Below are 27,359 nucleotides of genomic sequence, written 5' to 3' on the forward strand. Positions count from 1 at the left end.
CCAACTGAACTCGACATTTTGATGTTCCATAATTAAGTTTGACACCGTAACAGACAATACCTGGCAACGCTGAGTATACACCCCCTCCAGCAGTTAGACCCTTATGCCTTAAACTGATGAGTAAGGAAAATAACGACCCGGGGTGACGCCCGTGTCCTCGTTCACATCACGAGATGAATTTTTGAACGGGTACAGGTCTGCCGGCTCAGGTGACTCGCCTACTTCGCGAGATGCCTCTCTGGACCAGGACCTATCCCGACACCCACCGCTGTATAAAAAAAAACACGACAACCTAAACCAGACGAAGCCATGGCAACCGTAACTTTAAATGACAACTAAAACCCAACGAAGCAGAATGTTTGTTACAGCGTGTTTTCTAAGTATCCCTACAGACACGTGGTTCTGTATTATTTATTGCAGACAGTACAGCAGGAGGATCACACTTCATGTTCAAACGAACTGAGTCTCCGCCCTGTTATTATACACGAGGTAGTCGCACAGCGCGACAGGAATACTACAACTCCCAGCATGCAGTTGGACAGGGTGATCCAATTGCTGGGTCCGCTAGACGCAGCTTTTCATCCCCCCAGGCGCGCCGTTGATCCTCGCCGATCCTAGGCGATCAGGTACCGGAGAAATGGCCGCAGCTCTGTCCCGCGCCCTCAAGCTGCCCGGTAAGATGCTTCACACATTTTATTTTGTTTATATTATTTTATTTTTTAGCCGGAGACTCACAGAAACGAAGCAGCTTCGTAGCTACTTTTATGAAACCATCGCCGGGCAGGATGAGGTGTCTGCTCCGGTCTTCTCCAACACAGCGGCTCAGATGCAGCTGGTTCCTTTCATCCCTGTTGTGTCAGCATTAGCATCACGACTCTCATCAGTCCAATGGCCGAGGCGCTTTTCCTCGGCACATGTTTCTGAATCATAAAGACTGTGATGAGAGACATTTTCCAATGTGAGCATAGCGGCAGGCTCCTTCTGCTGCCTGCTGCTGTTAGCTCCATGCTAATGATCACCACAGCACAACCGAGCTGCTGCACCATACACAAGTACGACACAATCAGAAACAACACGTCTGACAGGCGAACAGTTAGTGTATAGAGCTGAAATAACACGACTCATGACCTCTCCGATGAGCAGCATCTCCAGGTGTGTTATTTTTATTCGCCACAATTTATTATTGAGGGGTTTCGTTACATGAACAGGTCTCCATGTTTACTTATTTGTGATTCAATGAAAAATAATCATGACACAAGTATTCAACCGTCTAATGTTGTAATCAAAATTGTTCATGTAAAGATGTGAAAAAAGGTTAGGGTTTTATCCAAGCCAAAGACGTCATTCTTATTATTATTGTTTTCTGCAATTAGGTCAAATTGTATATAATTTTTTTATATTATATATATGTAATTTATATATAATAATTATATATATTTTTTCAATCGTATTAATCACGACCCTAACTTGCCGTCAGCTGCCAGCAACTTTCTGCTTCCTGATGCTACACCTCCTGGAGGTGAACGTCAACGACTCATTTATGATAAAACATAAGAAACTCCACATTGACTCATCAAAAGTAATTAGCAGCTTGTGTACAGCAGAATCGAAATACTTTACTTTCCGTATTTAAGACAAGCTATGTTTTTTAAGTAGACATTGTGTTCCCTCGGACTGAAATAAATCTAAAAGGCATCTTCATAAAGCCGTTTTCTTTGATTCCCAATCAAGATACACTGATGAGAACTGTTTTACGGTATTAATATGGCCTGAAAAAGGCTCTGCTATTGGCAGAAATTGCGTCATTAATTGGGTATCTTCATCTTCTTTCTGTGGCCCCAAAGGGAAGAAGGGCTCGGAGCTGGGGGAGTATGACCCTCTCACCCAAGCAGACAGCGAGGATGAAAGTGAGGAGGATGATCTCGTTCTCAACTACCCCCGTAATGGCCTTGGCAGGGATAACTGCCTTGGCCCAGGATCTTCAAAACTGCGGGGTGGCAGCTCTGGAAGACTTGTCGGGGCCAAAGATGAGGCACAGGATGACGAAGAGGAAGAGTACGATGAATGGAGAGAGCGACTCCCCAGCAAATCCAGGCAGGACAGAGACAACCTGAAAGGCATGCAGTACTGGAGCCAAAGGGACTCGGACAGGGCAGGAGAGGACAGAGCTGGGCCTGGTTCACTAGGGGGTGCTGGGCTGGGCGTTCACAGTACTGAAGCAGAGGAAAAGAGGATGAGGATGAAGAAAGCTGTCCGGAGTGCGTTTTTTTTGGTGCCTCTGGTCTGTGCCACTTTGCTGGTGCTGCTGTGTGCATTCTTGATCCCTTGCCAGAAGGGAGAAAAGAGGCTGCAGTGGGAGAGAGCACTGGGATATGCAGGAGGTAAAAGGAATAATATCACGTTAAGTTTGTATTGAACTACTGAAATTCCTTTGTTTTGCTTTATCACTATCATACATATTAGGGAGGTGCCACTACTTCCTTTATAAGGACTAACTGAGGAGTCTGTTTGATGAGACAGCACATGCTCACCCTTTAATTAGTCAGCTGTAATTACACAGGATCGAGTTCATCATTCTACCCACTACACACTCATGGGATGTGGCAACAAGCACAAATGCAGTTGTATGATTACTTAAATAACCACCTCAGGATACAGAGAAAGAATATTAGAAAATGCACATTGACAACACAGCCAAGAAAGTTTGTCAGTGATGTTTTGTTTTGTTTAGTCTCCTCAATCAGTGACTCGATCTACCAAACGTTGACTGGATGGGTAGCGTTAATGTTGTTTTGGGTTTTCGGTGTAGGTGTGATTCCGCCCGCGCTGGCATTGTGGGATGTTGACGGTGATTCGGTGGAGGATGTGTTTCTTGGTGTTACTGAGTGGACCAATGATGTCCATCCCACAAAGAGGAACAAAGGTATGTAGCTAATTCTCAGAAAAGTCGTGGGCTGTGTTTCCATCCCATTGATTCAGAACAGTCATTACGCGTTGGGGCATTTTACATGAGACGAAGGGAAGAGACTGGTATGAAAATAACATCTTGTTGACACGAGTACAAGAGCTCCCGTTTATACTTAACTGTGTGCATAAAATAACCTGCTGGTTAAACTAATTTGAACCGCAATCCACTTTACTGACCTATTTTTACCAGTTTAGCCAATGGAGTGTTTCAATTCTGTATGTTTCCTGGAGTAAATTGTGTTGTTTCCTTTATCCCAGTGCACAGTACAGTGGTGCTGTCTGCGGTCAGCGGCCAGGTGCTGTGGAGGAAAGTCATGGGAGAATCAGTAATGTATATCCAGTGCGGCCTGCAGTACAGCTCCCAGCAGTCACCTGTGTGTCTCCTCATCAGCAAGTCTGTCCTCACAGCCATCAACGGTACCACAGGTTAGAAGACACGCTATCCAAACTCTTCAGTCAGTCTTTCTTTTTCAAGTCAAGGTGACATATTGAACAATAATTACTAACCACCTCTTTTACAAAATTTTTGTTGATCTTATTCTGAATTAATATTGCTGCTGGGTTAATGTAAAGGATTTGTTCATATGTACTAAAAGTGTAGTTGTTTTGGTGATGTTTTCCCAACCAGACCACTGTGTAAAGTCAAAAGGGTCAGCAGTGTGAGTTTGTAAAACCAGGTCAATAAGAGGAACCTACCCCAAACATTCAAAGTGTGAAACTTAACAAGGTCAAAGAGATTTCTTTTCATTCCTCAGGGAAGAATTTATCGTCAGTCCAGCTCAAAAACATTGAATCCCAAGCTGTGTTACTCCCAGACCTTCAGGGTGACTCAGTCCCAGATCTGCTTATAGCCACCAAGCGTGCAGATGAGGTAATGTTACAGTTGTACACAGCCATTCAACCTCTCCAAAGAAAATTGTGTTGTCAGTTATTTCCCCCAAGCAAAAACCCAAGAAAAAGCTAAATCTAAAGTAAACAGATGTATGAAAAGCGTTTTGTTCAAATCTTCAGAAACTTTGAAAAGAATGGCATTCACAGCCTGCATACTCAGTGACTACTCATATATATCTACTGTGTTCATTTCCAGGCTTTGAATCACTCCCTGACATTGATCTCAGGGGTGACAGGGTTGCAGTTAGGACATCCAGTATCCTTCAACCTCACTGGCCAAGGGAAACTGATTGGTCCTTTGCTGCATGTGACACAAAAGGGGGCATATTATGTCCTGTTTGGACTAGGTAAAGGAATAAATATGCAATCAAAGTGATACAACTGATTAGCGCTGCAGTTTTACAAGACTTTGTGTTAATGTCTGTATCCTCAGGGAATGTAGAGGCCATCGCTCTCTGCGACGTTTATGTTCATGCCACTGGAAAAATGCCAAAAAGCCAAGCACTTAAAATGAGGGATCCAGTGTGGGAGGAACTCAAGAAAACCAATTCTTCCTCCTCTATACACATTTACAGGTACATCTTAGTGACTGGTACTTAGCTCTGGTTACACGATACAGTAGTTTTTTTTGTTTCACAGTGAAAAACTGTTGGTTTGAAACAGCTACAAAACCTGCTGGAGGACCAACACACACACTGTATTAGTGTTGGAGCTGATTTTATTCCAGTTGGTTTAAATAGAACATGTTACACTTGTTGATCAGAATTCAATCTTAGGAGCATGTCTTTACCACAGAATACATTGGTGGTAAACAGACACAGCTTCAGTTTCACTGAAAGATGTCTCCTCTGGTGTCATGTTTGTAGAGGATCGGAGCTTGTGGACTTCCTGCTCCCTCTTGTGCCTGATTTTGGCAATAACCGCAACAGCCTGGACTCCGTCTCAAACCTGAACGCCACCAGAAGTGACTGGGTGCTGGTGTATGGCTCCAGCAGACTGTCAGTGGTCAGACAGTGGGACATACGTAAAAAATGGACTTTCAACTCAGCTCCCATTCACAGGTACCACTCTAGCACCACTTATATTTAAGTTGTTTCAGCTCAACAGCAGCTGATAAAAAAAAGTATATGTCAGGATGTTTTTCTGATTTCACTGTGTTAAAACGTTTTTTTTCCTGACGTAGCCAACCAGCCCTGGGACACTTCAATAGTGATGGAATCCTTGACCTTTTCTTTCAGCATTCAGCTAATGGCGTCATGCAGGTAAAACAAACAGTGTTTTAATTTTTTTCCAAAGCTGGCATGTTGTGTCTCAGTTTTTTCTGCTTGGCAATATTGACACTTTGCTGAAACTCAAGCCCCGATAGTAAAGCCCTCCTCTCTCTGTCAGGCACAAGTTATTGATGGAACAAACGGCCAGCTTCTTTGGTCAGCACAGTTTGTGTGTCCTCGTCTCGTTTTGCAGACGTCTGCAATTTCCACTTCAAATGGCCAATCAGTGTTCCTTTTTTGGGCCAGTGAACCAATCAGTGCAAAGAAGAGTGCAACCAAGACAACTGTGAGTCTGCCACAAAGACCAAGGGGATTAGAGAAACTGGGTCACACTCAGTGCTCAGTCTTCTGAATTCCGATGTCAACGTTATACTAAACGTATGTACTGGCTGTATAGGTGGCCCCTGGTGTAGCTGCAGCAGAGCCTGTCATCAGAAAACTCTTCCTGCTGCACCCAGCATATCCCACAATCCTGTTGGAGCTCACTAGTACCACAGACACAGCAGTCACCTCAGCAGGTAAACACCATAGTAAAAATCCTCCAGCTGTAGACGTATAACAATATAAGGATTTCAGTGGTAGATAATGGCAAAGTAATGCACATGTTAAACTAATAAACACCTCCAATTTTCTCCTGTTCCCTCCTGACAGTGAGCTATGAGGAGCATCAGAAAGACGCCTCTTACATCACCATATCCTCCCGGCCCACACCAGACTCTGAGCCCAACGCTCAAATAGTTAAGAGTATGAGCCTCAAAGCTGCCATCGCGAAGGGACAAATCGTCAGGCTGGAGGAAAGCGACAATACTGGGGCACCCGTTAAACCCCCCATGTTTGAGGTCAACGAGTTCTTCAGTGGTCTGACCTTCAAACATCAGGTGAGTTATGGAACTTGACAGTCAAATCGATTGAGGAGGCTCAGTGACAGCAGTGATCAGTCAGTGATCAGCATGTCTTACCTGTGTTTCTTTGTTCAGTGATGAGGCGCCGCTGCTGCCAATGGCCTGTGTGGCACAAAGTGGTACGACTGACAGGACCTCGAGTTAGGGTGAAAGGGATACCGGCTGTGAACTGCAGCACTGCACTAAGGAGATGCTAAAAATACATTTGAGCCTTTTTCTTCCTGCTAGGTACACTAAATACAAATTCAACTTCCGTTCCTTGAGAGATACATTTCTTTGCTCATTTGTTAGCAGATATTTTGTATTGTTTTGATTTATATTGTGAAGTTTATTTAAAGGGTTTAAGTTGCATATGAGGACTTTGTAAGATATAAATGAATGTTAAAGATTGTGTGGACATCACGACAGGGGAATAACTTTATTCTTGTAATTTATTACTGAAAGGAAGGATGAAATGTGTTTACAGTATGCATCACTTATATAATTCTTCAAAGACAGCTGTATTTATGTAGTTTCATCTCTCAGTCACATGTATTTTGTCACAAAGCCTCTAATTGTCATCTCTCTGCTCATCACCAAGTCAAGTTCTATAGGGAATCTGTAAATATTTAATGCTGTACAGTATTTATTGGTTTGCTTTAACATTTGGAATTTTATTGTTTGCCCTTTTTTGTCTGTTTTTATTATTATTATTTTATGTGAATATGTGGCTGCTAAATGTTATGGCATTTTAATGTAAGCTACAACTTCACTTACAACAGAAAGTGAGGAAACCACCTCTGTGCTTCCTGCGTCGTTTTATTTCAACACTTTTTGGTCCTTCTGATGATCGTTATGCCGGAGGAGAGTGTAGTGTGTCGGTGCAGAGGCGCAGGGCGGCGCTGTTGTGGCTACATGCCCAAAAAAAAAAAAACCCCAAAAAAAACCGGTTCTCGTTTTTCCGCATTGCTGCCGCACCAAACGTCGTAAACATGGTGTCGGTCCTCGGTCGCCTGGCCGGACTGTCGGCCCTCAGACACGGGCCGGGGAGAGCGGTGACCCCCCGCCGGACAGCCGTGTGCTCTCCGTCCGGGGCCGTCCTGCCCAAACCCAAGAAGGTGAGTATTGAAGTGGAGGCTGAGTGTGGACTGATCCTCCCTGCAGGCAGACCCAGCACCGTCCATGCTGTGTTTATAGGCTGTACTGCAGTCTTTCTCTTGCATATAGTTTCAGTCCTGACGTGAACTAACGTGGTTGTCTCTATGGGGGGGTGTGTGACACTGCGGAGCAGACCCCCTTCGGCCTTGTCCGGATTGCTCTGGTAGTGATGCCCTTCTTGTATGTGGGGACTCAAATCAGCAAGAACTTTGCTGCGCTGCTGGAGGAGCACGACATCTTTGTCCCGGAGGACGACGACGATGATGACTGAAGGGTCTGTAGACTTCCTGGTTGTCAGGTATCAGAGGCTGGGACTGTGGGCTTCACTGTCAAAAGTGGCAAAGCACACACACACACACACAACAAACGTCATCAGTGTATTTAGTTTATCTGAGACACACTCATTCATTGAAGAGATTTCACATTTACTACATACTCAAGATTCCCAACTAGAATTAGTCAAATGGGAATTTATTTGGGAAATCAGAATGACTTCATGTATCATCAGTGGCAATTGTGCTGAAACTATCACAAATAAAGGGGGTGATTTTCGGATTTCAGTCAGTGAATACATTGAATTTTAGAGTGTAGGATAAGTGGAGATAAACTTTTATTTGTTAAAGTCACCGTTCACAATGACATCCTCTCTTTCTTCTACAGATCATCTTGTTTTGTCACCACTGGGAGGTGACTATGAGCCCCTGCACAGATAAATGCCCCTCTCTGCTGTGTGTTTGACTGCAATGGATTCAGGGTTTTTGTTGCTACTGGCATTGAGCTGGAGCTGTTACAGGCTGATTGCAGTGCAACGTATTTGCATTGCACTACTTGAGTCCAAATAAAGGAAATGGTAATTGCAAAACTTTTTTGTTAGTTGTTAGTTGATGATTTTCATGCAATCGTAAAATAGACATCCTATAATCCATTGTACATGTTCTGTTTGTGGAAACTGAATTGAACAGACTATGATCAGAACAAAAGCTTGCTTCTCCATGTATATTAGACTAAATTTTCAAACATTACTTTGAACAAGTCACATTTAAAATTTGATCCAAAGAGTCAGCCAAATGAATGCCAACACAATATGCACAAAGAATTATGTAAAACATTGTCTGTGGAGGGACCGGGACTCATTCAAAATATTGTGGTGCCTGCCTGATGGGTTGTGAGCAGCTTCATCAAGAATTTGAGAAAACAACGTTCACAGTGCTGTCTGTTATTTGGCGTGTGTTCTCTTGAGCTGTCCCTGCTAATTGAGATTGAGCTTTGAATTTAAATACTTCAACCTGTTTGTGGCAGCTTCAAATGGTAATGACCCTTCCACATCTTCACTTATGTTAACCGTCTTACTGCTTTTATTTCTTCTAGCCAGTCAAGTGTGATTGTCCTTTTAATAAATGAATGACACTTTCAGGCTTCTGATTGTTAATTGTGTATTTACAATAAAGGGGAACATCTGTTACACTGGACACAAGCAAAGTAGGTCAGACATCAGCAGACAGCTACACAGGATCATGACCGCGGTAGAATTTGGACATGAAATCAGTTGGACGAGGTTCCTCAGTCTCATGAAAGTAGCGCATTACATGGGTCTTCTGCTTCCAGACTTGGATTGTTTCTTGCAGCTCCATTTTACCCTGGGAATTAAATGATGTGCAAAGAAATATATTCATTCAAATGAGGTTGGATTAAATGACAGTGGTTAACGCAGTTTACAGGACGTTTCGTGTGTTGTTACCTTAACAACTAAAAGGTCAATCACACGAGGGTCAGTGACGTGCTTGTTTTTGTCGAACATCTCCCTCACTTTGTCTCGTCCCTGACCAACTGTGATGTCCAGCTGAAACACAGCAACTTCAGAGAAAGAAGTACAAGTCAGTTTCCAGCACATCAATTTCATCCCAGAACTCAATTACAATTATCATTAAAGAGATTAACTTATGTTTTTACTTTTAATAAAGCAGGGCTAATGCTACTTTATAAGTTATTTCTGGACAGCACAGAGTAAAGGTTATACCAGGTTCTTGATACACATCTTGTCATGCTGTTAATTAATTGTTGGTTATTGTCTATGTGATTTGGTGAGAATGTGAACCACACAATGTCATATCCCATACCCTTTAATCTCACCTCCACTTGTAACATAATAACTACAGCCCGATGTAAATCTCCTGTGCATTCTTTGCCACATTTCATGCCAATCATCTGTACCAGCTGGGTCTGACTCAGCTACATGGCTGAATGAACACTTTTCTATGGTGCAATAGTCTGAATGGAGTCAAAGCATGAACCCGCAGACCTGCTGGCTCCATTAGCACTGACAGATCCACGCTATTTTTTACTGTGACAATACTGCAGTTTATTCCAGAACATATACCAGAATACAGTTTAACAGATCTAGATGAACAATCAGGTGTCTCCACAGTTGATGGTGATTGGAGGAGAACAAATACTTAATGAAATTGAGAATTTTCTCATCCTTGATTCCGTTTGGAGATAATATCTGAGTTTGTATCCACTGCCTGGAACAGAGGGTTTGTGAAGTGGCTTGTTTGCTAGCAGCTAATGTTGTTCACTCTGTTGATCGTCCACACAGACGCGACCTTGACGCTCGCCTACCCCTTTCCCGCCGCCGCACAGCGACCTACCCGTGTTTGGAACCTCCCGGTACCAGGCCCGGTACAGCTCCCGTACCCTACGTTTGGCCTCATCCAGGTCCCGGCTGAAAATCGGTTTAACCACTTTAGAAGCAGCAGCTGCAGCTCGCGTCGCCGCTGTGGACGCCATTCCGGCTGCTGTCTGAGCGTTTCCGGTTTTTCTTCTTTGGTGGTGTAATTTTGTTGATCCAGGCCGTGGTGCCACCTGGAGGGAGGCGGTGTCACCACAGAACAGCCCCTGACTTTCACATTACTGAACTGTATTATAATTTAAGGTTTTTGGATTTTCAGCAAAGTAAATGAGTATCACAGCCTCTTAACATTCAAGCCAATTAAGTACCTAAAAATTAGCACTTTCTAATATGTATTGCAGATCATTACTGTACATAATTTTTTAGAATATTTTTTGGAACTGCACTGCATAATCTCTGAACAGACTTTTCCACAAGTAAGGCATGTGTCCCTCTGCAATTACAAATATAACAATACATTTTGCTTTAAGGTTTTTTTATTGATTGAATGTATAAAATTTACAAAGGCAATACGAGCTCTTCGGTACATTAAATATGAAAAAGTTTTCAAAACGCAGGTAGATAAGTCATTTTTATCACAATACATACTGACAATAAAAAAAAAAAAAAATTGGCTCATTGATGCAACACCTGTCATTTTGTTGTGGTGCCAGTAATGATCAGGGGAGACTGGAGGCCAGAGAACTCATGCTTCTCAGCTATGGTTTACAAATAAAGACATCTATGATGTGGGAGAATGTTCATTCAACAGCTTTTACAAGCATCCCCAAAGAAAGCTGACCTAGAATACATTTTTATACAATTAGATCAACTTAGAAGCTTGCTAGGAATAAGAAACGTTTGCTGGCTTGTCCTGTTACTAAACACACTTTCTTTCTGAATGTGATACTTGACAAACACATCAATGACTATTACTAGGTAGAAAAATAATTACATCAATTGATAAGCTCCCATTTCTAAAGAAACGTGGGCCATTTTCACAGACTAAACATGACTCAAAAGCTGAGAAAACTGAGATGACAGTAGCTCTACTGTAACTGTGTACACTCCTGCTGTCAAAGGCAGAAGATCCAGACAATGAGAAGATTGATCCAACAAAAAAGCTGATACAGCATTATTACTTATCTACAATACCTGATATGAAACATGTCACTCAACAAATATTCCAGTTTAAGACCAACGCATACATGCTCCCACTCACAAAAACAAAGCAAAAGCTAAAAAAAAAAAGAAAAAAGTGCAGCTTTACATATCATGTGTGGCCCAGTGTAATGAAACCAGCTAAAAGCTATTTCTATGCTGCTCGTTGGCAGAATGATTGAAAACTAAGGCACTATCATGATTCCCACACAGCTGGAACTGTACAAGTCCAACAATGGTCTCCATCCCCTCTACTCTGTCAATTCAGTCACAAAGGTGCAGACTCTCCTGAAAAACAACAAAGAAAACAAATATATAATGTAATAATAAAAAAAAAAAAACTTGGACATATACAAAATCGTTGCAGTGACTGTGATACTGAATAGCATTTGCCTGTTTATTCTGTATTAGTCCACACCTGTCTCTGTGTCTGCCAGATCATTAGTACCAGCAGCAGGTTCTCAGTGGTCCAAGCTGTTGCCCAGCTTTTGCCCCTCCTGTAGAGCAGCCATGGCCAGCCTCAGGTGTTCCTTTAGACTCTGGATCTCTCGCTCACTCCGGCCCTTCATCCCACTCAGCTCATCATGCACCTCTGTATATCTTTCACAGGCCAGTCGCTTCTCCTGCAGAGATAAAGGGGATAGGCCATAAGCTCCTCAGTGTGCTACCACATCAACAAGCTCTCTCTCTCATCTTCGTGCGATCCTATATCGACTACAAGAAAATGTTTACATTCTGTCAAACCATCCCATAAGTGTGTTATTATTTGGTATAACTAGATGTCTACTGACCACCTAAGCCAACTACATCGACTTACCCTGGAATCTTCTCAGCTATAAGACATTTCAGCAAAATCTTGTTCAAAGAGGATTAACATCATACCTTACTCACCTAGTAGTGCAATTCACACAAAAACCCTGCATTTCTGTACAAAAGGTCAACAGACACATTACCATGTTGAGAACCTGCAGTTCATTCCTTAGACAGCTGATCTCCTTGTGTAAGTACTCAATCTCGTTTTCTTTCACCCGGAGAAGAACCTGGGTAAAAAAAACAAGCGTGGTTTCATTTTTCTGCCAATGTAACAACTCCAAAAATATTTTTACTATCCTAAATCATTATAATTATCGGTTGAGTCCCACAATAACGCAAAGTAATTGTGCTCTGGTTGATTTATGATCAAACTGTTTCTCTGTAATTTATGCAGTACATAACTTGGGCTTCTGGCAAATTCCTGCTGCTTATGAGATTTCATTTGCTTTTGTGATCAGAAATAGCTTAACTGCAAAAAGTGGTTTTGTCATTTATGTATTGTATTGCTGAACACTTGCTGTGACAGAACAGTTGCTGTGGGAGTTGGCACAAACAGAGGACACTGAGGAGACTGCAAACTGTACTATGGTTTACATTGACTTCTGCATTAGTGTTGTCGTGCCCACTTGGGACTGTTCACTGCTTCCATAACAACAAGCCCTGGATCACCAGTGACATCAAAGCTCTTCTTAACCTGAAGAAGAGGGCCTTTCTAGATGGCAATCGGCAGAGGCTGAAACATGTTTAGAAAGAACTGAAGGGCAGAGATAGCAGAAGCTAAACAGCCTGAGGGAAGAGTGGGATGGAATGAAGACCATCACCGGCTGCAGTCCCAAGATGGGTGCAGCAGTGGAAGGGGGGGCACACACAGAGCAAACCTATTCAACGGGTTTCACTGCCCTCCCCCCAGCTGACACATTAATGCTGCTGCTCCCACACCTGTCCTTTAACCTCCTCCTTCCTCTATGAAGGACTCCGGCCTCTCTTCAACAGAGGAAAGTACCAACACCTTCCCTGCCCCGTGCTGAGGAGGCTTCGCCCCAGCAAAGTAGCAGGTGTGGACGGTGTGTCCCCACGACCACTTGGTTCCTGGATGAACCTCTATAGCACATCTACAGCCAGAATCTGCAAATGGGAAGGGTGCCTCGGCAGCGGAACACATCTTGCATTGTCCCAGCCCATAAGAAACCACACCCAAGGGAGCTGAATGACTTCAGGCCAGTTTCCCCTGATACTGCACGAGATGAAGACGATGGAGCGGCTCCTGCTACATCACCTGAGGCCACAGGATGTCATTTTCTACCTTCTTCACTGGTTTCCCTCCCACCTGGTCAGAGGCAGCAGCGCAGTGAGGAAGATGTTTTTTGACTTCTCCAGCTCCCTAAACACCATCTAACCCCTGCTGAGAGACAATCTAACTGCGATGGGAGTGGATCTGCACCTTGTGTCTTGGATTACAGGCAGAACCCAGTATGTGTGGCTGGAGGGCTGCACATTGTAAGCTGTGGTCAGCAAAACTAGAGTTCTGCAGGGGACTATGCTCTCTCCTGTTCTATTCACCCTGTAAACATCGGATTTCAAATACAACTCAGAGCCGGGTCAACACTTACGACACTCAGCTCCTCCCAGTGAGGTACCAGGACATGACTGTGCTTCCCATCATCTAATAATCTAAATACTAGTACAGCATCAGGCATGGCTGCACCTGCACTGTTTGCATACAATATTGTCAACATTTGCACTACTGCTTCCATCTACGATGCTGCTCCATTTGCACTGGGTTATTCTTTTCACTTTATCATTTGCCCATTTGTACAGCATTTTTACATATTACCTTATGTAAAATGTGCTGCTACTGGAAATTGAATTACCCTTTGGGATCAACAAAGTAACTATCTATCTATCTATCTATCTGTAAAACAGCATATCATGCATTTCATTGACTTTTTATTATTACCTTATCACTTAAACGTATAAATGAGTTTGTTGCACTTTAACAACTCCATAAAGACTTTGGTCTGGACCTGCTCTACATATGATCTGGTACCATATAAATACATTTGATGTGATACTGCATAGGTTAAAATAACCTTAAGAGGTTTTTTCAGCCTGCTTTGCCCCAAAAATAAAAAACTGCACACCATCTTTTAAATAAAACTAATGTGTCAGCTAACATACAGCTGTGTCAGCTTTGTAATATGTGAAAGTATCCAAAGGTAATTGTTCACGGTAATAGTTGTTGACTTAAATCAAACGTGTGTTCAGAAAGTTTCAAAAACCTGTCAGAGTTGTTTTGGGTTTTCATCTTACAATCTGTGTTTTACCTCTAGTTCACAGGGTGTCCGGTCTTTTTTCTCCTCTGAGTCTTGATTAGTAATGGTCAATCTTATGCGGCTGATCTCTTCTGTCATCCGAGCCTTTAAGTTCTGCAGAGAAAAATTATTTATATTCTATAATTTTGAATGATTCCGTCTGATTGACTCAAAGTTGCATACAATGGATAACTATCCTTACATGACTAGACCAGAATCTGCATTTGCATTAAAAGAAACATTTTGCTTGAGCCTAGACTTTGAAAAAGAACACTGATGTGAGGCACAGGTCGAAAAATTTGAAACCATGCTTCACAATATTTTATTGTTTATTTGTAGTTACAAACTTGTAAAAATGTGATGTTTCATTTTTGGACTACACTTGCCAGTGAGACATCAGGAGAAACAATCTTTCACTTCACACTCAACACACTCAAATAGGCCTTCACAATTGGCTGATAACTCACCTGGTTCTCTTTTCTCAGCTGTTCCATGTCTCTTTCCTTGCGACTGATCTCTCTCTCTCTCTCAGCATTGTTCTGCTCAGCTCGGTTTAGCTCCAGACACTTCTGGGAATAGCGCTCAGACAGTCCAGCCAGCTCTCTCTGCAAAGACTGAGTTTCCGCCCTGCAGAAATAGACCAACACCACATACAACTGCTTAAAGAAATTAATACAGAAATCATGCAGATATGATGAATTTCACTGAATGTGACAGCACTACTGCAGTGAGATTTAATTTTTTCTTATACTGTACAACATGTACAAACAGCCAAAACTAAGCCACCTATTAAAAGTTACAGCAAAGTATAATAATATTAGATATGGTATTTATTGAATGAAATGACAGCTACAAGTTGTGAAAGAGTATGGTTGTTTTGTTTCCATTTTCATGGGTTAAGTATTTTCTATTGGGGTTTTAAAACTACTGTAGTGCTCATGACCAATAACCACAAAAATAAGGAAGGGCATGCAAATAGCAAATAGCAAAAAGAAAAAAAGAAAACATGTTTGGGAGTCCAGATAAGCCCTAAAATGCAGGTTCCAGTAGCAGCCTCTGAGACAGCATAGTGTCGAAGGCCTTGTGAAACTTACAAAAGAGAACTAATCCATGACCAAATTCTTGTACATTCTTTAAGTGCCTAACAGGACCCAGTGGCTGTTGCGGTAATGGCCTTGCATCAAACAAGGAACTCTGGATTGTTGTAGAGTCTGCAAATTCGACCTTTTATTTCACAGAAAACCCTTTTGTGGTCAGCTAGCTCCCACTTGAAAGCACAAGAGAGTTATTCACATAAATTTCCAGTGTTGGCCTGCACTGCTGGAGTGTGAGGACTGGGCTACCAACAAGAATTTATTTTCAAGGCAAAATGGACTAAAGGCTTACACAGGACAGGACACCCTGTGGAAGCGCTTCATGTGCTTCTAACTGTGCATATGTTGCTGCATAAATAAATAAAAATATATCAAACTAATGTCATGATGTTATTTTATGCCATACTAATGCCAGCACGACTAGGTGGCCATTTCATGTCTCTCACTCTAGCAGAATGTGATTGGATGTTACTTACTGTTGTTGAGCTCGCAAGGCTTGCGAGTCCAGCACCCCACTGCTTAGCCTCTTTACTTTCTCCACCTCTCTCTCCAGCTCCTCTTTGTGTTTTTTCTTCAAAGCCTCCATCACTAAAACACAAACACTGAAGTGTGAGACCAGATCTGCAGGATTTCTTAATAACAACCCCAGCTGAAGGATCTCAGGGAAAATTGGATTTTTTTTTCTTTTTTTTTTTTTTTTGTAGTCGAAAAAAAAATCTTTCGCTCTAACATTTAATCATATTATAATAATAATATTATGGCTAGTTCCACTGTTGTATGATAAAACTCTAATTTTGGTCTTGATAAAGTTTTTAACCCATCTGGTTTGCTGACCTCGGGCAGTGTCCTGCGTCTCCTCCAGCAGCAGCCTGTCCTTCTCTGTCTCCAGGTCCTTGATCTGGCGATCGTGCTGCCGCTGCAGCTCTTCCAGTGCATGTCGGTGAGCACGCTCCATGGCTGCCAGGCTACGGCCACAGGGGGCCTCAGGACCACAGCCACCCCGCACACCTCTCCCTCCTCCTCTTCCCCCTCGTTGTAGCTCTTCCAGCTGCTGCTTCAGTGACGCCACCTGTACAATCAGAAGAGTGGAGGTAAAGCCCACTGAGCGACATAGGACACAAAAAATAATAATAAAAAAAAACAATCAATTTAATATATCATTACCATGCTGACATGGAAAGACACAAAAGCATCTGTTGGCAGTGGAAGACATGAGCAGTAACAGTGTTAAATGTGAAGAAATAGGATGCTTTTGTTTTGCAAACTGAGGCACAACTGCCTGACTAAACTGTAAACGATTAACTAAATGGGGATTGCCACTATATCAATGAATCTGCTGCAGTTTCCACATTGTCAACAAGTAATCTACACATAATCACAGGCCGAACCACCAGTTTGTGCCATGGCTTTTTTGAGGACAGATGACGCCAGTGTGCGCCACTGCTACGTTGAGCATTATGCATTGGACATATTTTAAGTTTGTTTGTGTGCTCAAAGCTCAAATAGTTTGAACTTAAACACTCTTCACACCTGACCTTTTAAACCCTGTGTAATCAGACTCAAGCTATAGAAGCTTATAGAGTTGGTAAATTATATTGTATGTATAACAGCATACCTGCATTTAGCAGAGCTCTTCCCTGAGGCTTATGGTGCAGATCAGCCTGCATGTCATGTGTAGACAGGCTTAGTGCCAGAGTCCATAAACACAGATTCAAACTAAGACACACATCAAACAGGGACAGAACACACAGAGGATTCAGCAGAGTCGCCCATATCACTTTTTATATCATTATTTCTCTTTAAGTTTCCACAGCATATTATTTTAAATGGAAAACGCTGCTGAGGAAAAGGGCCAAGTCAGAAAATAGTGACTCTGGTGTTAAAAGGCAGAAACAGGAAAGGTTTACTTCATCTGGTTAGATGAAGAGTTAATTTGCATTTAATCTAGCTTGCAAATTGTAAAATCATCTTCACGCACTACCTCCCTCTGCAGCAGCGCCTCACTGGCTGACTGGCTGGAAGACCGTGATCCCATCGGTAAGGAGCTCATCTCCTTTAATGGCATGCGTTCAAATTCTGCCCACTTTTTCTCTATTTCATCCTCCATGCGTAGCCTTTGGTTAGAGCCTATTCCAGTACCCTTCCTGGACAGCACAGCCTCCCACTGGCTGCTCGTGTTCCTCTCCTCCTGCCATTGGCTGTGCTCCCTCCCCTGCCCTTCCCCTGCTTCTCTCTGACTGGCTGGGAGAGGACTGGGGGAGGCAGGAACAGGGGACAGCTCAACGTAGTCAAACCTACGCTGCGTTGGAGGAGCGGAGGTTGGAACTTCTGATGGAAGATCACTGTGACGGGACAACGGGCGACGTGAGGACAGAAGAAAGCGTGAGTGGGAGTTTTCCTTGTCACTGCTGCTGTCAGGTAATCTAGAAAAATAAATAAATAAAATATTATTCAAGGTAATTTATTACAAAAATTCTGATTAAAAAGGTACCACATTGTGTGAAGTGACATTTTTATGTTGGGTTTTTTTTTTTAGATTATAAAGCAGATCGATGTGGTGTCAAAATACTGTATTCAGCTAGAATTCACCTAAAGCAGAGACAAATTTTTAACTTTGCAGGATGTAGTTTCTCTGAGTGAATACTTATTTCAAATCAGTAACTAACTAATCAATCACAGATTCTTCAGGCTTGATCCAATAAGCAAATCAAAGACAAACAAACCCTAAATACTTAAAGAACATCTGTTGCTGAGTCATTATGAAAACATTACTGTATAATGACACTTTAAGTTATTAATGGAGGTTCGATTTGTCTGCATCTGCCAAAGTACACAGCAACTAAAACAAAGGTAAAGCTACTGCTGCATGTGAGTAACAGAGAATCTTATCTGTATTTAACCAAGGTTCAGCTGCACCAGGCCCTCAAATGAAGAATCGGAAACAGTTAAAAAGCAGCTGGTTAAAATAATGTAAGGAAGTACAAATAAGGTTGGGCAATATGGAATGGAATCCTATCACGATATTTAATATCAATCGATATCGATAGTCGATATATCACAATATAAATCACATAACTATTTCTGTCAAGTTTAAACTTAAGAAATAAAATAGATAGTACAAAATAGAAAAGTCTCAACTCTGACCAATGAAAAGCTCAACACAATTTGCAGCGCACACTACTCTGCTTCTTGTCGGATTTTAAAGACCCAAAATATCCCCACACTGCCAAATGCCTTGAACCTTTATTCTCAACAATGTCCTCGTCTTTTGAGCCTTGGGCTGTCTTCTTCGGGGACACTGTCGCTCATGTTAACATTTTCTGCCATTTTCACGTATCTTGCTCCCACTCCATAAGTACTGGCGGCCAAAACATAAGCATGTGTGCTTACGTTTAAGCCGGCTGCATCACCTACTCTCTATGTGTGTGCCAACCTAGTCTGACATGGCTGTAACTCTATTCCAGCTGTGTGATTGGAATGGCACGGCGCTATTCTTATTGTCATTGGCTGTTCGTGTTGTCTGTCAAAACATGGATGGAATGAGTTCTATCGACCATGTCTTATTTCTATAGAGGAAAAGTTATTTTATGATATTTTATGATAATTATCATTATTGTTTTATCACCCACCCAGTAAATAAAAAAATATTGATTTTCTGTCAATAAAGTAGAATTTATATTTAGTGCAAGTGAACAAGGTCCCAAAAAGGTTTCTTTCCCTCATTTTACACATTAAAACTACCTATATGTTTAATTTTTTATGGTTAACAATTAAATTGGCAATTACTGTGTGATGTCTGGCGAGCTTCTAGGCTGGATACACTTCTTTAAAACTTCTATCCAGTTCCGCCTGATCCCAGCTGTCATGGCAGACAGAGTGAACACAGCCTCCCGCGTCTGAAGAAGAGAAGGCAAAAAAAGATAAAGAAGACACAGAAATGTGGCAAAACTGGGATGAAATGGAGATGATAAGGAAAAACTGAAATGAAGAGAAGGGAAAGAACAGTGGAAGTGATAGAGAGAGATGTGAGTCATGATAACAGACTCACAAGAAAATCAAGCAGACAATGAGAGTGGGTGTGTTTAGAAGAGACAATACAGGTTGAGTAGAAAAAAGAAAATCAGTCCGATGCAGTCTAAAGCATGACAGGAAGATTCACCTGGATCTGAAAGCCATAGTTCTTCTCCACATCAAACTCAGACACCTTCACACAGGATTTTAGGTCAATCTCCCCATCCATATCATCCTTCTATGGAGAAAATACAATGGTATCTTCACACCCTAATCACACAATATGACCCACACCTCTTTTTAAAAAAAAAAACACATAAAAAAAACATCTTGCATTTAAAAAAAAAAAAAAAAAAAAAATACCTCCTCTGCGCTCGAGTCTCTGTAGTACTTCAGTCCAGCGTCAGTCAGAACAAACCAATGCTTCTTCCACTAAACATAAGATTCATCAATTAATCCAACAATCAACTGCAAGATCAGCAACTCTTTGGTGGAAAATGTGAAAACTGCTGAAACATAACAACAATATCTCAGGCAATAATTGAATTTTCAACTGAACACTTCCATTATGTGATGTGCAAAGTGAGAAGCTAATTTGTTCAAGCGTATCATTCAAAGGGTGGGGACACCTGTTATGCTTCAAGCCACCAAGCTATTACCGTGATAACCAAGATAATTTAGCGCTATCATTTTACACAGAGCCTTTCTCGTTAGGAAGGAGGGACCGAAGGAAGAGGGTAGTGGGGAAGGAGGACGAGGATGCGACTTCTGACTGGACATTAACAATGAACTTTACTGCACTTTACCTCTCCACTGTTGTCTAGTTTGGACATCCATCCCTTTTTGAAGTTCAGGAGGTCAGGCTGTAAAAGAAGTATTCAGTGTCACATTCAATGAACTTTATGTCAATGTTTGACAGAAATGCACAAAACATCAACTCAACATAAACTCTTATCCGTGCAAATCAAGGTTACTATTTTGTAGAGCCGTTTATCAGAAAAAAAGTGTCTAAAAGATTTTACAGAAATGAAGAAAAAGAAAATAAATGACACTAGATGTAATAAATGAAACAGGAAACTGAACAAAGAATAACACAAGCCCGTATGGAAGGGTGTGGCATACACAATATAGTTTCATCTCTAAACAAAAAAATAGCAGCAACCACACCACTACTACCTTGCAATCACTGTAAATGGTACTAGCTTATTTTGCAACAAAAGACTTAAAACAGCTGCTATTGTGGAGAAACTTGCTTCCTTACAACTGGTACAACTGGTCAGTACTAGTATCACTCAGGGTTCACACACTTTGAAGATACTTTTTACAAATAAAGATATACATTTTGTGAATATGCGAATGCATTTAGATTGCTAATTTCTAATTCCTTAATGTAATTGTTGCACTTAATATTGAACATGATAATAATACTGTATGTTGTAATCATTCAACAAAGCCTAAAGTTGGTAATGCAATATCTCAACAGCAAGCCTTAGAGTACTGCACTATTCCACTTCTGCATACCAGATACATAAGAAAAGCCAGCGGCTGCAAAGAAAGATGCATAATGTGTGAAAAACTACACAACATAAGTGCGAGGGTAAAAATATCTGAAAAGAACAGGCAAGAGAGATTAGGGCTTGGAGCAGCAGATACTTAGTGAAGGGAGGAAAGATTTAGAAACTCAAGAGAATTGCAGTGGAAACAGCAGAGTCTACTTTTCTGTTCATAACTCAACTGTGGTGCACATTATGAAATATTTTGCATGTCTCTTGCTGCAGCTGTGCTGTAGTAGATGTTGAATTAAAACACGCTTTAGCTATTCAACACATTTTCCAGGGACAAGACTGTTTCTGCCTTTGACATGACATGATGACAGGAAGAGGAAAACATGTGCTAGGTAACTGAGGATGCAGTGATGCCAGATCAAGATTTGGCAACTTTTTCCTTCATACATTCCTGACTTTACTTATCTCTTTCACGAGCATGTACACTCCTCACTTTTAAACCTCTCACTGCATTCGTCATCTCATTTCCCTCTGGTGTCTCATTCCCATCACTTTTTCCCCCCTTTCTCTTTTGCAACTCCTAGTAGAGCATTTCATCAGCTTTCGACATAATTTTGTTCCGATGCTTCTTTGTTTGAACTCTAATATAGTTTTTAAGTCTGTTCTGGCAACTCTGGCAGCAACCCCTATTCTGTATTTATACTCCCTTCCTGGCTTGAGTTGTGCCCTTGTAAGCCACAGCACCACCCTGTTTTTTTCTGTACAAGTCAGCTCATCTATGCCACTGATCTTTTTAATATAACAAATTTTAAGGTCTGGTGACTGTCAACAGACCATGTAACAGAAATATTGCCTTGAGCAAACCGTGTTGAGAAGATTGGGCTGGTTACATTTGATAAACTATGTTCGCATTAAATATACTGTCCGCATTTATCAATAAGGTGGGTAATCAACACTAATGACTGGATCATCAGCTAATATAAGAAGAGTGGGAAAGTTTCAGAGACTGACAACTGCATTTTGTAATATGGAGGAGATTAAACAGCTAAATCACCAGCAACTGTTTTGTGGGTGTATGAGAGTGAATTGCACATCACAGTGTGTCTAATTTCACCATGAATTAACATGATCTAGTCAACTAATGCTCAGAAGGAAGAGGCAGCATCTGTTGTGAAAAATGCAGAAGTGCATGCCCCTGTCATGAGCTCTTGGATCAGTGACCTTGCTTCAAAGGTTTGAGACAAAAGGAAGGAGGTCAAACACTGGTGACAAAGTGACAAACTTGAGACAAAGTCCATTCCTGTCCAAGTCCTGACTCCTGTCTCTCATCAGTAAAGAGGAGCAATGTCTGCTGAGTTCAGCCATGTCTTTTAGGCCCATTACAGCGTCTCTGGTCTCTGTTTAGTTAAAAAGATTAGCTGTCTGAACAATGTGAATAGGTGTTTATGCCGTGATACACTCATTGTGACTGTGTCTTGATCACAGTGTTTCAGAGGGCCAAATAGCTTCAGGTAGTTTCCCAGAAATGTTTTAAAATGCCTGAGTGTCAACATGAACATGTGTAACAGCTGTAACAATTGACAAACAGCTTCTGTAAACAAGTCAGACTCAACAGACACAACTACACCACGCCTGCAAAGTGGGATTCATCCTTTCTTTTGGAAGAGAAATGTGCAAACTTTAACTGAGCCGGGAAAAAAAAATAAATAAAGATATTTCAGCTTTTAGGCAGCAGTCAGTGTCTACTGTACGGCTTAACGTACACACCCCTTCAGTCAGACAAACGGAGGCTCAGCTCATTATTAAATCCACATTATTATCGCCTTTGGACCAGAAAAAACGGGGAAAGATAAGTGAGATACACGAGTTGTTAGCAGCTGGGCCAGAGTTCATCAGAGACACGATGAACACAGGAAGAAAAGGCAGACAGGAAAAACAAAGTGCTCTCAAGGTGCGACTCGACTTACCGTCATGATACCGGAGTCCGGCCGGGAGGGCAAAAAAAAAACCACGAAAGAAAAGGACCGTTACCTCACAAAAACAACCAACAATGCAACAAGTTTGGTCTCAGAGCGTTATTCTCTCCAAGAGCTCAGGCAGAAAGCGATATTAGACAAAACCCCGCCATTCATCCCCACGTTAACTTAACGAAGCGAACCGCCACCGGGCCGGGCCGACTTTGTGTCCGGTCTGAAGGGGAGCGGGTCCCGCCGAACCACCGGGGGACGGACCGCTGCAGATTAAAATTGCACACCGACACTTGGTGACAAGTCGTGGGAAGACAGCGTTACGTGTGACCTGGCTGAGTGTGTGCTCGCTTTCTGCTCTCTCTCTCTCTCTGCCCCGTGTCTGCCACTTCCTGGGCGGGTCCGCGGAGAGCGCTGTTACAGAAAACAAGCCTACCTAAAACCACACGCTGCTGGCCCGAGGACCGGGGTCCGGGGGACTTCCAGGAGCAGAGACCGACCGGGGGAGTGTGTAACCACAATGGATTATCACAACAGGACAAATTCTGAAATATCTTAATATGAGGAGTCACTGCTGCCCCCTCCACCAAGATGACGCCTCTCAAAAATCCTGAGGGTCAGTCCCACGGCAAAGTGCAGTTCTGTCCAACTTTGACAGCACACAGAACAAATTTACTGGCCACATTTTCCTGACTGAATATCTTTGGGTTTGCATACAAAGTGGCACTTCCCCCTCCAAAATCCTCTCTTGGTAGCTATTGGTTTCAGTTCAGGAATTTCAACACATGCCCCAGCAGACCACAATTGACAAAGCTCAGCCAGTCTTGAAATGAAATGCCTGTAGGCTGTAGGTGAAGTCTACAGACAGACAAGCAGAGAATTTAGACAGCCGCACAGTGTAGATATGCAGCAGCAGGTTAGGTGCCACGTACATAAAAAGCTTCACACACACAGACAGGATCTGTGAGAACACTGCACAAGCTCCCAGCAGCAGCTTGGTCAATGTGTAACATTTATCGAAATAGAGCAAACTGCAATAAACTAGCACTGAACCAGATGTGCTGCAGGTTTATGGCATTCACCGCAAACATTAGTGATAAGAAAAAAAAATCAGCTGTATAAACTCACTGTCTCCACATATGCACACATATTCATAAAGTAAAGGAACACACATTTGCTGTTAATGGACGGGCTGCATTGTATACCTGCATTTGTTCAGATCTGTTGCGATTAGCTTTCCAAGAAGTGCCCTCATCTGCCGCTGGACTGCCAGATATCTTTAAAAGAAACAGTTTGAGGTTTTGGAAATGATTCAAGTCTTAATGAGCAAATACAGAAACCACCCCAAGTGTTTTATCAATAGACTTTTGCAGATCTGGTGCATGGTATGTGGAGGACGTGGTTAAGCATTAACACTGGACAGGTGAAATTCACAGAGCACAAAGCAGCGATCTATAGCAGTGGATTATGTTGTATGGAGGGGAAAGGCTGTGCACATATTTCTGTTTACCAGCCCATCTACACTTTCTCTGTCTGCTTTGAGAGGCTTTTGTATGGTCCAAAGCATCTGACCTTTTTTTTTTTTTTAACAAATGTATGATATTGCCAGAATTTTTATTCAAGGCTACAGTGATTTACAAGTAAACAGTTTGAACTGACTTACCTGCAGTGAAGTAGAGGAGTGAGCCCGAGACAGATAGCCATTGGCACTGTACTGCCAGTCCTTTTCAGTGTCCACTGTACCTTCCCACTCTCTGGACGGATGTTTGCTTAAGGCATGACTGGAACAGCACAGGCAAGATGTTAGTGTGTTTGAACAAATTTGTCCAATCTGATGGTGCAGAAGATGTAAGGTCATCTAGATTTAACTAGACGTCTATACCATCGATATACAACAGGACCAATTTACTATGTGATGGTCATGGTACAGCATTTTTGTCAACACTAATAATTCTTTATGGTTTTCGTAACAGAAGTCTGACCTGGCTGGTTTGAAGAGTTCCTGTCTCCGAGAAGGCTGCTGATTTTGAGGACACCCCATGTGGCCCGCTCTGTCCCTCTGATCGATCATTTTGACCTTTGGTAGGCCTGCCATCACAGCATACTCCACCCTATTCCGTCCTGTGGACCCCACTGACAGTTGTCCAGACTCAGAGGACTCCATGGAGCTCTGGGAAGAGGTGATCCTCTGGATTTGAATTTGAGGTGAAGGAGAGGGGCTGCGTATGCGTTGGTGGGACCTTTTGCCATCAGGAGAAGGGGCACGATCGAGGGCGTGTCTACCAACCCCAGACCTGATGCTGCTGGGGCTCCGTGGTGCTGTCAAAGTGACAAAACCTTTTCTGCTGCCATTTTTGCTGTGTCTAGAGGGTGAAGCAGCACGAGATAAAGAAGTGCTGCGAGGGGAATGTGTTGATTCCCGCCAGGAGTATGGTGAGTGTTTGGAGTCAGATTTTGAGCCATTATCAGTGTTTTTTCTTTGGAAGGAATGACTGGATTCTCCATTAGAGGCATTTCTGAGCACTGAGTAACCTGGTGGGTCACTGTTTCCTTTTCCAGAGGGAGAAGAGCTGTGGCTGTTGTGTCTCTTGCTGTGTAGAGTGTTGCTATTTTCTGTGTTCAACAGCAACCGTTGATTAAAAGCATCATAGTTTTTCCTTGAAGACAATGAGCTGTGGATATCAGGACTTCGGACAGAGCTATTTCCTTCAGAGTTGCGAAGTAGAGACTGAGAATGAGCCTCATAGCTTCTCCTTGAAGGTGAGGCATTCCGGCTTTCACCACTTATTGAACTATTGGTTTCTGTTTTTCTAAGATGATGCAAACCTGGGGCTTCATAGCTTCTCCTTCCAGGAGAGGAACGACGACTGTCACCTCGACTGCTAGAGACAGCACTCAATTCAGCCTTTCGGAGTATGGATTGACTCGGTGTGTTATAACCTCGTCTGGCTGAAGGCATTGCGGCACCATCATGTTCATCTTCCTGATCATTTGGTCGAATTCTTGCTGTTGAATTTCGCAGCATAGTCTGACTTTCAATATCATAACCTTCTCTTATGGGCGAGCCACAGCGTCCATTTTGATTGCGTCCATTCAGCGATATAACTGATTCAGATTTGCGGAGAAGGGTTTGGCTGGATGAGTTGTTATTTCTCCTTGGAGGTGAGTAACTGTGGCTGTCACGCAGGCTCTCTGAAGTTTTCCTTGACGAAGAAAAAGTGCGACTATCATGTCCATGTCCTTGTGGGGACCTGCTGGTGGTGTCAGCTTTGCGGACAGACATTTGGCCTGGGGGGTTGTAGGCCCTCCTTGAGGGAGATGAACTTATGCCGTCATGACCCCGACCACTCAAAGAACCATTTACTTCTGTTTTCTTCAAGGCACTTCGAAAATCAGAAACTGTGCTTGATTGAGATTTGACTGAATTAGCAAATGATTTGAAGTTTCTTGGTAGAGTTCCTGACTGAAAACGTTGGGTGTGAGAGCTTTGCAAGCAAATTCTGTGTCCTGGATCAGTCTCTCGTGACCTCCCTCCACCGTCAAAGTTATGTCTGTTGAGGGAAGCAGTTGATTCACTGCGTTTGAATGTTGAATTACAACGTGAGGGGGAAGAAGAGCGAGATTGCATTGCTGAGCTATGCCTTGAGGAACCAGACAGCTGATAGGAAGAAACATGAGATGAAGGGTTTCCCCGGCCATATGAACTACTGAAACCCTTTCGGCCTGATGAGGCCAATGACTCTGCTATCTTAAAAGGAGTAGGACTTGGAGACCGAGGACCGACTTGTGCCTCAACCTCTATGGCAATTTCATAGGGGTCAGGAGGAAGGCTTTCCTCAGGAGGATCTTCATTTAGATTCTCCAGTATTTGCCTTTCAGAGGCCACACCAAGATTAGGGTTTCTGAAGGGAATGGTGTCCTTGGGCTCAACATTTCTGCTGCTGAAGATGGGATGTCCTCTCTCAAAATGGCGGAATGGAGCAGCTGGGCTGTTATCACGAAGCGAGCGGGCACCTGCTGTGCACCCCAGGGAGAAGTAGCCACTTTCACGCTTCTCTCTGTCTGCTTTTATCTCTAAAGGAAAAAGGAGTCAAGCAGTTTGACATAAGTGCAAAGACGGAGGGATAACAGAAATAAGAGATGCAATTATCAAAGTTCAACTGCCGAGCAACTACCAGAGGCTTCCTGACACAAACCAAGCTATATTGTATTACTAGTAATTGCCTGGAACACCTCAGCTGCTGACATCAAATAGTATTTCCAAGTAAAGAACACCTTGGCTGTAACTGGATATGGATTGGTCAAGTGCAGTAAGTCATGGGCTTGGCGAAGTTTAACCTTCTCAAGTCTGCATTACATATTTTCCAAAAAGATAGATCAGATGGTGCTATGAGATTTCTCTCTATCCATACCATGCATCTTCTGCTTCTATGCCAAAGAACCAATCGAACGACCCACAGATACAACATAGAATAAAATAAGATCAGCTTTTATTAACCAGATCGCCTAGTGAAGCCATCTCTGCTGCGAGCCTCGTCCATCCATGCCCGAGGGTTGGCCCGGTGAGGTGGAGGGTCATGTCGGGTCATGCTGAGTTTCCTTGAATGGTGATGGACTGGTAGGTATTCGTCCTCAGCACTGATGGAGCCACTGAATTCTT

At 42.6% G+C, this 27,359-nt stretch overlaps 4 protein-coding genes and 1 non-coding gene across 8 annotated transcripts; 3 read left to right on the forward strand and 2 right to left on the reverse strand.

Annotated features, from left to right (window-relative positions):
• Positions 1 to 103: 103 nt before the first annotated feature.
• Positions 104 to 257, forward strand: LOC115048225 (U12 minor spliceosomal RNA). Its single transcript, XR_003841051.1, has one exon. It is a non-coding gene; the product is annotated as a U12 minor spliceosomal RNA (small nuclear RNA).
• Positions 258 to 551: 294 nt separating this feature from the next.
• On the forward strand, positions 552 to 6,802 carry fam234b (family with sequence similarity 234 member B). Of its 2 annotated transcripts, none has more exons than XM_029508987.1 (13): positions 552 to 674; positions 1,845 to 2,381; positions 2,810 to 2,923; positions 3,226 to 3,393; positions 3,723 to 3,838; positions 4,055 to 4,205; positions 4,292 to 4,433; positions 4,725 to 4,919; positions 5,042 to 5,120; positions 5,248 to 5,415; positions 5,527 to 5,647; positions 5,781 to 6,007; positions 6,107 to 6,802. In XM_029508987.1, exons 1-13 carry the CDS (start codon positions 638 to 640, stop codon positions 6,107 to 6,109), a joined length of 2,058 nt encoding a protein of 685 aa, XP_029364847.1. In that variant the 5' UTR covers positions 552 to 637; the 3' UTR covers positions 6,110 to 6,802. The 2 variants fall into 2 exon arrangements, with proteins under 2 accessions (XP_029364847.1, XP_029364848.1); XM_029508988.1 differs by having other exon boundaries at positions 5,323 to 5,415.
• A 173-nt stretch (positions 6,803 to 6,975) lies between these two features.
• Positions 6,976 to 8,587, forward strand: smdt1a (single-pass membrane protein with aspartate-rich tail 1a). Of its 2 annotated transcripts, none has more exons than XM_029508358.1 (3): positions 6,976 to 7,128; positions 7,302 to 7,466; positions 7,829 to 8,587. In XM_029508358.1, exons 1-2 carry the CDS (start codon positions 7,003 to 7,005, stop codon positions 7,437 to 7,439), a joined length of 264 nt encoding a protein of 87 aa, XP_029364218.1. In that variant the 5' UTR covers positions 6,976 to 7,002; the 3' UTR covers positions 7,440 to 7,466; positions 7,829 to 8,587. The 2 variants fall into 2 exon arrangements, with proteins under 2 accessions (XP_029364218.1, XP_029364219.1); XM_029508359.1 differs by having other exon boundaries at positions 7,302 to 7,442.
• Positions 8,585 to 9,991, reverse strand: ndufa6 (NADH:ubiquinone oxidoreductase subunit A6). Its single transcript, XM_029508357.1, has 3 exons — positions 9,817 to 9,991; positions 8,907 to 9,022; positions 8,585 to 8,805 (listed from the first exon to the last, which is right to left on the reverse strand). The coding sequence occupies exons 1-3, from the start codon at positions 9,953 to 9,955 to the stop codon at positions 8,671 to 8,673; spliced, it is 390 nt and encodes a 129-aa protein (XP_029364217.1). The 5' UTR covers positions 9,956 to 9,991; the 3' UTR covers positions 8,585 to 8,670.
• Positions 9,992 to 10,321: 330 nt separating this feature from the next.
• triobpb (TRIO and F-actin binding protein b) lies at positions 10,322 to 24,801 on the reverse strand. Of its 2 annotated transcripts, XM_029508352.1 has the most exons (15): positions 24,682 to 24,801; positions 24,363 to 24,480; positions 23,905 to 23,976; positions 20,034 to 20,090; positions 19,591 to 19,659; positions 19,376 to 19,465; positions 19,003 to 19,112; positions 17,198 to 17,639; positions 16,051 to 16,285; positions 15,693 to 15,804; positions 14,590 to 14,749; positions 14,135 to 14,236; positions 11,951 to 12,037; positions 11,416 to 11,620; positions 10,322 to 11,285 (listed from the first exon to the last, which is right to left on the reverse strand). In XM_029508352.1, the coding sequence occupies exons 1-14, from the start codon at positions 24,792 to 24,794 to the stop codon at positions 11,459 to 11,461; spliced, it is 1,929 nt and encodes a 642-aa protein (XP_029364212.1). In that variant the 5' UTR covers positions 24,795 to 24,801; the 3' UTR covers positions 10,322 to 11,285; positions 11,416 to 11,458. The 2 variants fall into 2 exon arrangements, with proteins under 2 accessions (XP_029364212.1, XP_029364213.1); XM_029508353.1 differs by lacking the exons at positions 23,905 to 23,976; positions 24,363 to 24,480; positions 24,682 to 24,801 and adding an exon at positions 22,700 to 23,205.
• Between the last annotated feature and the right edge of the window lie 2,558 nt (positions 24,802 to 27,359).

The sequence above is a fragment of the Echeneis naucrates genome, chromosome 8 (genome assembly GCF_900963305.1).
Source record: "Echeneis naucrates chromosome 8, fEcheNa1.1, whole genome shotgun sequence".
NCBI classification, from domain to species: domain Eukaryota; kingdom Metazoa; phylum Chordata; class Actinopteri; order Carangiformes; family Echeneidae; genus Echeneis; species Echeneis naucrates.

Bases quoted from the DNA above. Each gene is read 5' to 3' on its own strand.
- fam234b (XM_029508987.1), top strand. From the start codon at position 638: ATGGCCGCAGCTCTGTCCCGCGCCCTCAAGCTGCCCG. The intron at 2,924-3,225 runs GTATGTAGCTAA...CCTTTATCCCAG, and splicing joins TCCCACAAAGAGGAACAAAG to TGCACAGTACAGTGGTGCTG. The intron at 3,839-4,054 runs GTAATGTTACAG...GTTCATTTCCAG, and splicing joins CCACCAAGCGTGCAGATGAG to GCTTTGAATCACTCCCTGAC.
- smdt1a (XM_029508358.1), top strand. From the start codon at position 7,003: ATGGTGTCGGTCCTCGGTCGCCTGGCCGGACTGTCGGCCCTCAGACAC. The intron at 7,129-7,301 runs GTGAGTATTGAA...ACTGCGGAGCAG, and splicing joins TCCTGCCCAAACCCAAGAAG to ACCCCCTTCGGCCTTGTCCG.
- ndufa6 (XM_029508357.1), bottom strand. From the start codon at position 9,955: ATGGCGTCCACAGCGGCGACGCGAGCTGCAGCTGCTGCTTCTAAAGTG. The intron at 9,023-9,816 runs GTAGGTCGCTGT...CTTTCTCTGAAG, and splicing joins CCGGGAGGTTCCAAACACGG to TTGCTGTGTTTCAGCTGGAC. The intron at 8,806-8,906 runs GTAACAACACAC...TTTAATTCCCAG, and splicing joins TTGACCTTTTAGTTGTTAAG to GGTAAAATGGAGCTGCAAGA.
- triobpb (XM_029508352.1), bottom strand. From the start codon at position 24,794: ATGGCAGGCCTACCAAAGGTCAAAATGATCGATCAGAGGGACAGAGCG. The intron at 19,466-19,590 runs GTATTTTTTTTT...TTTTCTCCATAG, and splicing joins GAGACTCGAGCGCAGAGGAG to AAGGATGATATGGATGGGGA. The intron at 19,113-19,375 runs GTGAATCTTCCT...TCTCTTCTTCAG, and splicing joins ACTATGGCTTTCAGATCCAG to ACGCGGGAGGCTGTGTTCAC.